The 12,157-nt window shown below is 38.4% G+C and overlaps 2 protein-coding genes across 4 annotated transcripts in view; one reads left to right on the top strand and one right to left on the bottom strand.

Annotated features, from left to right (window-relative positions):
• LOC116434595 (atrial natriuretic peptide receptor 1) overlaps positions 1-6,529 on the top strand; it is a 26,435-nt gene extending 19,906 nt beyond the window's left edge. The window contains exons 16-26 of the mRNA XM_076366219.1: positions 276-496; positions 1,223-1,583; positions 2,819-3,027; positions 3,516-3,666; positions 3,743-3,902; positions 4,865-5,025; positions 5,098-5,264; positions 5,363-5,509; positions 5,584-5,776; positions 5,853-6,126; positions 6,198-6,529. Coding sequence (XP_076222334.1) covers positions 276-496; positions 1,223-1,583; positions 2,819-3,027; positions 3,516-3,666; positions 3,743-3,902; positions 4,865-5,025; positions 5,098-5,264; positions 5,363-5,509; positions 5,584-5,776; positions 5,853-6,126; positions 6,198-6,484 — 2,331 coding nt within the window. The 3' untranslated portion in view covers positions 6,485-6,529. The remainder of the gene's footprint in view (positions 1-275; positions 497-1,222; positions 1,584-2,818; positions 3,028-3,515; positions 3,667-3,742; positions 3,903-4,864; positions 5,026-5,097; positions 5,265-5,362; positions 5,510-5,583; positions 5,777-5,852; positions 6,127-6,197) is intronic.
• LOC116434591 (zinc finger TRAF-type-containing protein 1 homolog) lies at positions 6,523-12,080 on the bottom strand. Of its 3 annotated transcripts, none has more exons than XM_076366299.1 (7): positions 11,923-12,080; positions 11,353-11,841; positions 8,407-8,645; positions 8,132-8,343; positions 7,578-7,738; positions 7,289-7,491; positions 6,523-7,202 (listed from the first exon to the last, which is right to left on the bottom strand). In XM_076366299.1, exons 2-7 carry the CDS (start codon positions 11,581-11,583, stop codon positions 7,175-7,177), a joined length of 1,074 nt encoding a protein of 357 aa, XP_076222414.1. In that variant the 5' UTR covers positions 11,584-11,841; positions 11,923-12,080; the 3' UTR covers positions 6,523-7,174. The 3 variants fall into 3 exon arrangements, with proteins under 3 accessions (XP_076222414.1, XP_031849001.1, XP_031849000.1); XM_031993141.2 differs by lacking the exon at positions 11,923-12,080 and adding an exon at positions 8,936-8,957 and having other exon boundaries at positions 11,353-11,590; XM_031993140.2 differs by having other exon boundaries at positions 11,353-12,080.
• Between the last annotated feature and the right edge of the window lie 77 nt (positions 12,081-12,157).

Raw genomic sequence — 12,157 nt, forward strand, 5'->3', positions numbered from 1 at the left:
TTTTATAGTATTTATTATAATATTTATTATAATATTTATTATAATATTATTCTAATACTATTATAATATTACTGTAATATTATTATAATATTTATTACAATACTTTCGCTATTTTGTTTTCGTAAATATTGTGAAATATATCAAGTGATATTTCAAATTTCAAATTGTCCCTAAAAATCAAATTGCCCCCCTATGGGGCTTGGGAAAATCACTGGTCTACACCGATGACGAACCTTCATCAAATTTGGAAAGAACAATTCTACCCTACTGTCCAGGTGAACTTCTTCATCGGCGCTTTTTACGATGGCGTCTATCTGCTGGGCATAGCGCTGAACGAAACGTTAACCGAGGGCGGCGACATTCGGGACGGTATCTCGATCACGAGGAGGATGTGGGACCGTGACTTCATTGGTATTACCGGTCACGTGAGGATCGACGACAACGGCGACCGCGACGCGGACTACAGTATCCTGGATTTAGATCCCATCACTGGAAGGTCAGCGGCAATTAAGCTGGAAATTCCTTCGACTGTTTGCCATGCTAATCAAGCCGCATTCTCTGCGGATAGGCGGCGGAGATTTAGTTAGGGCACCCATTAACATATCCTGAATGATCTTTTGATACGTCTGAAGCGAACGTAATTAATAGACCGCGGGGCTTTCTGGAAATGGATGTGTTTGCTGATCAATTTATCCGGACAAAGATTGAACAGACGCGTAATTTCACCAACATTCGAAGCATCCGAATAATCAGAATATCTTTGTGGTATTATTAACCCCTTGTCCTACAACAACGAGTGAGACTCGTGATGAAGATTTTCAACATGATTCAACAAATATATATATAAATAATAATTTCTTTGCGTTTTTTCTGAACTGCTGATAGAAACATTTTGCACGAGCTTAGTAGCAAAAGTAAATAAGACGGCAAGGGGTTAACCCCTTGGCCTATGACTTCTTTCTGAACTCCGATCGATACGGCTACTTTGTCATTAATAATTTACGAGAAAAATTTTAAGCATATGTTATGCCTATATTTCCTTTTAAGTATAATAGTTGATTACAGAGGAATAATATTTACTTTGGATTCGAATGTACTGAGTAATACATATATTTGTTGAATCATGTTGAAAATCTTCACTACGAGTCTCACTCGTTGTTGTAGGGCAAGGGGTTAATTCCTGTCGGTTGGTAGCTCAGCGAATAGGAAAATTGTTTGCCAGGTTCGAGGTGGTGGCGCACTATTTGGGATTAAACCGGGAGTACAGTCCCGTCCCGGGGAAGAAGATTCATTGGCCCGGAGGGAGAGAAGGGCCACCGGCGGATGTTCCGGAATGCGGATTCCTGGGGAACGATCCTGCTTGCACGTCGAGGACGGAAGCTTACACGTTCGTCGCTTATACAAGCCTGGCACTCGCAGCTTTTCTGCTCGCTGCTGTCGCTGCCACGTGCGTTTTGTACAGACACTTGAGATTATCCGCGGATTTGAACAACATGTCCTGGAGGATCAGGCCTGAGGAGCTGTTGCTGGAGATAGGGAAACCGTTCTCTTCGAAGATCAACTTGCACCAAGCGATATCCGAGGTGGAGACAGTCTTTGATATGGAACAAAGAGATATAAATATCTGAAAATATTATATATATATCTATAAATATTTAACCCTTTGCACTCGAGAAGTGACTCTCAGTCGCCACTTGATTTGATGCAGTAAAACTATGAAATTTGATATTTAATATTGAACTATGTATAATGCGTCGGTGTGTGAAATATTGGGATAAAAAAGCTTTGTTTCTCGATTCACTTGTGATTTCTTTTTGAGTTCCTTTAACACTAGGTTTACGGGCATTTATTGTACAGTTTATTCTATTGTTCCTGGGGAAGTTGATATTCGTTCATTTAGATTTTGGAAATTGTAGATGTAGAAATAGACAATCAGGATTCATATTCGTGTAATTGGATCAACGAAAACCGATTACAACATTTACCAAATAATGTTTATAAAATTCAATCTGCGTCAAATTGACGCGTTCCGTAAACCTGGTATTAAAAAAACATCGTCTTTGTCTGGTTAGAAAATGTTAAATATATCTAGCGAAATACTTCTGAGTGCAAAGGGTTAAAACTAGCATTAACACGTTGAATGTCGCGCGATTTCGTACAGTAAAAGACGCAAAATGAAAGAAATATAATATTAACCCTTTGCACTCGAGAGGCGACTCCCAGTCGCCAGGTGATTTGATACAGAAAAATGATAAACTTTGGAATTTATCATCAACCTTTGTATACTGCATCGATACGTGAAATATTGAAAGAAAATAGCTTTGTTAACTAATTTATGTATGATTTCTTGTCAAGTTCATTTTAAAGAATCTTGTCTACATCTAATTAGGAAGTATTGAATATTTCAAGTGAAAAACTTTCGAGTGCAATGGGTTCAATCATTCGATTGAATTGCATTACTATTGCACGATGATCTGACTGAATGTCACCGTATTAGCATTATTCGTAATATAGAAATGTTTTCAAATAATCATCGTTTAACTGAATGAACTATAGTAATTCAATTTGATTGAACACCGCGATTTCATAGAGCAAAGTACACAAAATGGGAAAAATATAATATTAAATCATTTGATCGAATTGCATTATTATTATTGCGTGTTCATCTAGCTGAATGTTATCGCATTATGTAGCAATATAGATGTTTTCAAATAATCAACGTTTAATTGAACGAACTATAGTAATTCGATTTGGTTGTGGGTCACCGATGACCCCCATGACATTCAACGTGTTAATGAAACGTTCCTTGTGACAACAGAACTTCGGATTGGAGCAGCGTATTAGAAGAGGGTCGCAGCTCAGCTGCGAGTCCCTTCCGCCTACCACAGTTTTCACAACGGTGGGAATTTACAAAGGCGAGAGGGTGGCTATCAAGAAGATCACCAAGAAAAAAGTGGTCGACATTACGAAGAAGTTGTTGTGGGAGATTAAGCAAGTACGGGATGTCACGTCTGAAAACACGGTTCGGTACGCTGAGATTTCATCTTGGAAAGAAGCAATATCAAATTTTATATACAGTCAAACCTGTTTTTGTGCGGTCCTTTTCTATGCGATTTTTTTCTATGCAGTACATGAATTCCAACGGTGTTGTTGTTGTTTTTCAAGTGACGAAACCGACTTTGAACCAGTTCATCGCAAGAAGATGCGCATTTTGGACTACAACCAAAATTTCTCCATGTATGAGAAATTAAATTTTTTCCAGTGAAAATTCTTCCATGTATGAGAAATTACATTTTTTCCAGTGAAAATTCCTCTATGTATGGGAAATTGAATTCTTTTAAAACGATTCCACGTGTAATTTAATTATTTATTTTGTTTGAAAGCACTTTCTCACTATTTCGTAAATTTCTGAACATTCTTTTTTATGCGGTCCTTATCTACCGCACAAAAACGGGTTTGACTGTCCTTGCTTTTTGGTTTGCTGAATCTTCTACTAAATTTGAAATCAATGTTAGATTCATTGGAGCCTGCCTCTGTTCACCGTCACCGACCGTTTTGATCCTGACAGAGTACTGTCCCCGTGGATCCTTGAAAGACGTGCTGGAGAACGACGCTATTAAGCTTGACTGGAACTTTCGAATGTCTCTAATTCACGATATAGTCAAGGTAGAACATGTGTAGGAAGTATGCGTATGTTCTTTCGCCGGTTTGATTCGTATAAAAGGAGTTCCACGTGTTACAGGGGATGTCCTATCTCCACGCCAGCGAGGTTTCAGCGCACGGCAAGCTACGATCCTGCAATTGTTTGATCGACGGCCGTTTTGTCTTGAAAATTTCAGATTTCGGGTTGAAGACCCTTACCACGCCATCGGATTTAATCATGGATGACGTTTATTACACTAGTAAGTGGAAGAAGCTCTACGTTCGTAATAACGCAATGCTTTAACCCTTTGCGGACGAAGATTCTTCAGAGAATACGAAACCTTCAACAGATTCGGCGAAATTACATAACGGATGCTTAAATAATATAGAAAAGGGAAACTATGTATCGATTCCTCGCTATTTGAGTTATTAAATCATTCGTTGGTAACTCAGTATTCGAAATATGAAAGTTTGATCTCGGCAAAGCGTCAACATTTGTCCGCAAAGGGTTACCCATCGCCGTACACTTTTAGTTTTAACCCTTTGCACTCGAGAAGTGACTCTCAGTCACCGTTTGATTTGATCTAACAAAATTGCAAAGTGTTATATATAGTATTAAGTTTTGTATAATGCATCAATGTGCGAAATATTTATATAAAACAGCTTTGTTTCCTAATTGACGTATGTTTGCTCATTAGTTCGTTTCAAATAGTGTCGTCTATGTCTCATTGGAAAGTGTCGAATGTTTCTAGTGAAAAGCTTCCCTTTTAACCCTTTGCACTCGAAAGTGTTTCACTAGAAATATTCAGCACTCTTTGGTAAAATATAGACGATGCTTGTTGCGACTAAGTCATTCTGACTGGTACGGTAGTTCTAGTGTTAATAAATGTCTTTCTAAATAGTAAATAATTAATTACTGAACAGAATATTTTGACCATGGTTTTAGCTTTATTTTATTAACACTAGAACTACCGAGCATTTCATACGATCAATATGCAATTCCTATAAAAATTGTAACAATAGATTATTTTCAGTTTCTTCAGACATTCATTATAGTACCCAAATGAAACTATTTATTTTCAAAATCATTTCGAATATTCGATACTTCGAAGATATCAATAATTGCTAAACAAACAAATCGAAACCAGTCATTCTGACTGGTACGGTAGTTCTAGTGTTAATAAATGTCTTTCTAAATAGTAAACAATTAATTACTGAACAGAATTACTTTGGATCGCGCCCGAACTTCTGCCGCTGACAGTAACCCCTGGGAGCGTGGCGACTCAGAAAGGCGACGTCTATAGTTTCGCGATCATATTGGAGGAGATCGTCGTCCGCGGAGGGCCATACGAGACCGTGAAACAGTTCATGACCTCTCAAGAGGTATAACCCCGCAAGATGTCCCGATAATAAATCCCATTTAATCGATAACTTGCGTCCACAATTGCATTGAAGATCGTCAGCCGAGTGGCAACGTGCGAGACACCGCCGTTCAGGCCGGAAGTGACACCGAAGGACTGTCCCCCGGATATTCTGTCCTTGATGGAGAAATGTTGGAACGAAGTGGCCGAGGAGCGACCCACGTTCCACACGATTCGCGGAACGATACGGGGAATAATGAAGTAAGATCTAACTTCACTAGGAAATCGCGAGGACTGTAGACATCGAAAATTCTAAAGGCTCCTGGACACTGAAAGAACTGAGCTTCTTCAATTCACAGAGGCTACTGCGAGAACTTGATGGACGATTTGCTGAGGCGAATGGAGCAATACGCGAACAATCTGGAAGCTTTGGTCGAGGAGAAGACGGAACAGTTGAGCCTCGAGAAGCGGCGCAGCGAGGAACTCCTCTACCAAGTTCTCCCCAGGTGGTTTATCATTTCACAATCGACCGGGGACAACTACCGGAACCGTTGATCTTCAACGCGCTAACAAATTTCAGGCAAGTGGCTTGCCAATTAATGGCCGGCGAGCTGGTGCAACCCGAGCAATTCGAATGCGTGACGATCTACTTCAGCGATATAGTCGGCTTCACCGCGCTCTGCGCTCAAAGCACGCCGATGGAAGTGGTGGACTTCCTGAACGACCTCTACAGCACCTTCGACCGTATCATCGAATTCTACGACGTGTACAAGGTGCGCCGTCTCGAATCGCGGACGCGGAACTGGAATTTTGTGGTATCAGGTACTTGAACGAAGCTTACGATCGCAGGTGGAGACGATAGGGGACGCGTACATGGTGGTTTCCGGGCTGCCGGAAAGGAACGGCGACGGCCACGCGAGGGAGATCGGTCTGATGGCGCTGACGATTTTAGATTCCGTGAAATCCTTTACCATTATGCACAAACAGAACGCTCAGTTGAGCGTCAGAATCGGAGTGCACAGCGGACCGGTTTGCGCTGGCGTGGTAGGCCAGAAAATGCCGCATTACTGTCTGTTCGGGGACACGGTGAACACCGCGTCGCGGATGGAATCTTCAGGGTTACGTAAGTGGGACTTACCATTATTTCTACGAAAGATGGATTGAATTTTAATGATCGAATGTTTGTTCGTGCAGCGTTGTGCATACACGTGTCGGAGGCAACGAAATGTATACTGGATAAATTTGGTACCTTCGACCTTGAACTAAGGGGCGAAGTGGAACTAAAGGGCAAAGGCAGAGTGACGTCTTATTGGCTGAAAGGTTGCTCGGAACCGAACCCGAGGCCGCCGACTCCGAAATACAGAAGGCACAGCGCTAGCTCGCCGGAGAACAACTTAAATCCACTGATATTCCCGCCGAACAACACGAACGGGCCGAAAACTAATAACAACACGTTCATCAATCTGTCCGAGCTACAATAGAACGCACCGAGTTTCTTTCGGTTCGAACGGCAAACGTGTTTAGACGTAATTATAATAAATTTATTTAAATTTCATCTATTACAATGTGTCGAGTTAAGATATTACATGGATGACATAGTAATTTGTATATTAACAAAAAAAAAAAGACAGAGAGAGAAAGAGAGAGAGAGAGAGAAGAAAGAAAGAACCGTAAGAGGCTTTTTTTTGGTCGACAGACATGTGGGTTAAACGGACGTCCGATCGGTTGCACGGCTGCTACATGAAAAATGTAATCTTTTTGTTGGCGCAAATTACTATCGGGGGACACGGTTTATTCCACCTGTCTGGCGACAGCGATCTACATAAAGCTTGCTTATTCATAGCTCAAAGAAACAACAAAGTGCATGAAAGAAAGTTCGGATGGAACCAAAGTGTTATTTACTTTCCTTTCAATTAATCTGCATATATTATTTCGCTACAACTTTGTATCGCGCTAGTTCTTGTATCAACACAGTGTACATTTTCAGTGTATATGCGTGTATAGACTACAGCGGAATTAGCATCTTTAGTTTTATTATCGTTACGATTATCGCTACTATAATTGATTATAAATCTCTGTGATCTATGCTCTTATCGCTGTTAAATCTAAAATGTTGTGTCAATAAATCATTTGCCATAAAATCTTGACAACAATAGAATCGCTGGATGAAACTACTTGGATGCCAGGAACATTATTAGTCTGGAAGAAAAAGAAAATTTATTTAGACTCTGTGTATGCGCACCTCTTTCGAATGTTCGCCGGTTAAATATAAAATGAAACTTTACCTGAAACTAATAGCTCTGGCAGCAAGGAGTCTATTGCACTCTGCCGTGTCAGGTAAAGGTAAAGGTAGGTAGGGGCTTTCGTTCTCTTGGTCGGTGAATTCGAATCTGTGAATTCTTGGTTGTACTTTCATGTCTCCGAAGGGTCCTTTTAATATCAAATAGTGAAGCGGTAACGGATACGTCGTTTTCGTTTTCAAAATCAGCTATAACAGTAATTACTTTCATCACTGTCCTAGCTACACACAAGAACACCCGAGCTCCTAAAGAAACGCCGATGGTCTTTACGTACTTGATAAGTCATGTCCCTTTCAGAGCTCTGAGTGGGATCACGCTGACTATTGTTGATCCTCGCTTTTACAACCCATTGATTATTAAATGCCGAAAACCGAGATGTTTCATAAAAGAGTTTGTGGACAAACTCGTCTGTGCGGTACGGCTTCATTTGTAAATCTATAAAGGATGAAATTCTACAAATAGATTACACCCTACACCTCTGTAGCAGAATGAGGATGAAAAGCATGTGAGAAAATGACGGGTAATTATATAGAATAGTAATTAATGGGAGAGGTTTTCGAAAGAGACTTCGAAAAGAGTTGCAACTCTGGGACTAATTGAAATGGACAATATACCCTATTCTATATAGCTACCGCATTATAATCTATGAACGTCTAAAGAATTAATGCTAATGTAATTTCTCGATGAAAGGGGACAGTTCCTGCTGCTGCTAGGTAAGGCAGAGAAGAACAGTGTAACAAACATTTTCTCTATGTTAAAGATAATACACGATCATTTTAGTCAAATGAGATATTCGAAGGCCTTAATACACGAGAAACTGATACAGACCGTTAAACGTGATTTTCTCGTAGGACAAAAGATCAAAGACATTGTCATACAGCCTACGTTCTTCGAGTGTACGGGCATCGATATCACGTAGAGCTTCCATAACGTCTAGCCCTGTACGACGAGGATGAACACATTCTGCTTCGTGTTTTGGACGTTCATGATTGGGCCCACGCCAAGGACAGCCGATTCTACTGTACTTGCAATTGGATATTCTATGCATACAAAAGAAATAATATCAATCATATTATTCATTAACATTTGCAATCTTTGATTACCTTTCTTCGCACACTGTCTCCTCATGACGTTCCAAGGAGTTTCGTGGAAACTCCTTAGCACAGTACTGACATTCTGCTGGTAACTCAGACACAGCTTTCTCAACTGCCAGATTTCGAGATGGAGATGTTCTGCTGATCTCGATTCTGCAGTTGGGACATGTTGCCATTTCATCTCTCAGCCTGGCATCTGCGAGGACATGAGTGAAGCAACCGGCACACATCAAGTGTCCATTTGTACACTGTGAACATTGTTGCATGTATTACTAGCGTTCTTGCTTTCAAGTCTCTTAAAAAAGATAAGCCTAGCTTTTGTTGAACATCTTTAATAATCCAACGTAAATTTGTTACAAAGTATACACAACTGTGTGCAAAACTGAAATTCGTTCTTAACATTTTTAAAAATCATGATAGAATTCTTTATTTTGCACAAGTTACGATACTGTACTTAGTTCTTATTAAATATGTTTATTAGACCCTTTCAACAATATTAACCAAACTAGAATAACAAAACTAATGCCATGTATATTACCATGATTTTGATGTTTTTAAACCTGAAACACAAAATCGTAGTAGTACTATTAATAAGTCGAGTAATCATTGGTGAAAACCAGTAGGTTTAAATTAATGGTGAATGCCATCAGTAATGCTGCCAATATCAATAATAGAAAGGAAGAGAAAAGGACAATGATGCATGGGATAAGTGAAAAAGGGTTTCATATGCGAAATAACTAACTAATAACCTTTCAGAATATTTATTTTGTTTAATTCCTTGTCAACTGTACATGTTATACAGATCTTCTAGAAAATACGCTTTCTCTCTCTCACTCTCACTCTCTCGCTGTTAATTATAAGCCATGAACATCAATTTCGCATGGGTCTACAATAACTTTTTTCTAGTAACTAGATTTTTGATATTTCCTTCAATTAAATTGTTTCTTACAATAAACACAACATTTTATATTGGGAAAATATCATTATCGTATTAAGTGCTAATAACTATGAAGGTCTGGTTGCTTAAATGTCTCTTTACCTCCCTAACTGACTTTATTGGAATACCAACAAGAATGAAGTTGAAGTTTGAAATACCGGGGCACACTTATAAAGATCAAAATGTTCTGTGTACCATCTACGGGTTCACAGATGCATAAGTGCATTCCGTGAACTAGAATAAATAAAAATTGGTAAGTATGCACCAGACAGCACACTGTATAACTTACATGTAAGAGTCTCTATCGTGATAGGGTAAACGCAACATTCCTCCCAGTGTTTTACAGTTTATGGAGACACTGAATATAGAATGCATTACATATATGTATATACATATATTTCAATTAATAAAATTGAAGAGGAGAACAATTAAGAACAAAATATAATAGTATAGATAAATTGGAATGCTATAAATTTAATGATAAAGGAGTTTCTGTAAATAAATATTACTAAAAAAAGAGATCATTGCCTGGGCATGCGTACATACAATAATTCTCTTTAGTTTATTTGTCTGTTCGATTTGTTATATATTTTAAAGATTCGCATACAGATACACTGTAACGAGAATTACTTTACATGCATGCATAAACAGATTGTATTGTAAATTAGATCCATTTCTATTTACAATACAAACGTAATTAAGAAATTGAGGATTATGCATTAAAATTCTACTTTGAAGATTTATCTTGTAAAGCATACTATATGGGATAATGTATTTCCTTTAATAAATCAGCAATTCCGAATCTCTTAAACGTATTTAACAACAGAAGATGTTCATTAAAGTTAGTATTCGTATTAAAATTAAATACTGCTTTTTAAATATGTTCACTGAAAAAAAAAATGTAGGTACCTACCTGCATCTTTATTATCTTAATAAAATGATACCGACAATAAATATGTACATACATTTTTCTTCTTCTTTAAATCTCTCTAAAGAATATTTATACGATTACAACTAAAACTTATCTCCTTGTAACACTAGAAAAATAAAAAGGCAAACTATTTAAAAATCATGTTGTAATCGTCAAGAGAAAAGGAAGATAAGAAAAATGGGCAGAGTGAGAGAGAAAGAATTCAACATAGAAACATAGTTTTAATAGCCACTGTTAATCAATCAAAAATCCAACTTAATTGTAACATGATTTAAACTAGCGATATATAGCACAAATAAACAAACTATATTTCATAATAATATATATATATATATAGTAAAAAAGATCATAATATATGTTCTCATTTCTTGCCAAATATCATCAGGCTCTTTTATTTCTATAATTAACCAATATAAAAGTTAAATGACATTAGAATGCATTTAAACCCATCAACTGATACTCTTAATTGGGGGTACCCTGCTTCTTTTCATACAAGAAAGTCCTTCGAAAAATTGCCCAATCTTTTAAAATATCCGTAAGTACAGTTTAAAATCAAATATCATTTTAAATTGTACAAATGAATCTTACAATTACAAAGAAATTAAAAAAAAAAAGAAGAAGAAGAAGAAGAAGACAGTTCAGGTTTTAATGGGCTAAAAGGAGTCTTACTAAACAATCAAATAGTTTCGAATGAAACGTTCTTTGTGGATATACGTTTCAATGACGAAATTTATCAGCTGCAGACTAGCAACAATCGAAAACAACAAAAAGCGACCGTGAAAGGGAGATCGTCAAGAAACTGTCACATTGTACAATATGCACGAGATTTCGTCTAATCATTTCTTTATGTGCGTATATATTTATATACACGTATCCGCAGCGGAGCAACGAGAAAGTCGCTCATCGACCCCGGGTGAAAATGTCGGATGGAAAGGGAATAATCATCGTAACAATGGGCATTAACACGGGGAATCCCGATGGGCGAGACACGCACATTTAGTAAAATCACCATCACAATTGAATTGCCGCTCGTCGAATAACATTAAAATAGAACATGATGAAAACAAAGGGATGTATAAAGACTTACTTGGTAAACGGCTGCCTTGGGTAAATCAAGGCAAACTGCGCAGCAGAGGATGCCGCCCAGGCGGTGCTCCAGCTTTTGCTCGGTTTTCCCATCGTTCCGCGACGATTTTCGACGCTTTTTGTCGGACTCGAGGTAATGCGCGATTGTCTCAAGATGGTCGCGAATTGGAGTGGCAGATAGCTGCTCCGAAACGCTACTCGACGATGCAGCTTCGTTGCTTGGGTCCGCCATATTGATTGTTTTGATTTTTCCTCGGTGCGAGCGTGAGAAATGCGCAGATGTCAAATGCAGGCTACGCAATAGTCGCCAAAGACAGGGGCAACAACGACACAACACTTGTTTGCAATTTTATCGAACTGGTTGAAGTCTAGTTCCGGTTTACCAACCCTGATGCGTATCGATTTTCATGATATTTAATTATTCCCTTCTAACGAGCAGCAAACAGCGCGCCATAAATGAATGCTGGCAGCGCTTGGGTTCACCGTTATCCTTTGGGGCCAAGAAGACTACTACAGCGCAATAATTATATAAGAATATTACCTTTCTTAACACAATCTTTTTATTCGAAACCTGTTCCACGGTCCGTTTCCTTTTTATGATCGTAATAATAGCTTTTCATTCGGTCAGATATCATCGTTCGTTCGAACCATTAATTAAAAACTATTTGGAAGCTTACTAGTAGCTGTACAAACGTTCCTCCATCCTACTGTCAACCTGATTTCCGGTTGCGTAGGATAAATTTAAACGATTTAGAAAATACTATTCCGAAAAGCCTAGATCAGTTATTAATTTTCTTCAAATTTAA

The sequence above is a fragment of the Nomia melanderi genome, chromosome 1, assembly GCF_051020985.1.
Source record: "Nomia melanderi isolate GNS246 chromosome 1, iyNomMela1, whole genome shotgun sequence".
Lineage (NCBI taxonomy): Eukaryota > Metazoa > Arthropoda > Insecta > Hymenoptera > Halictidae > Nomia > Nomia melanderi.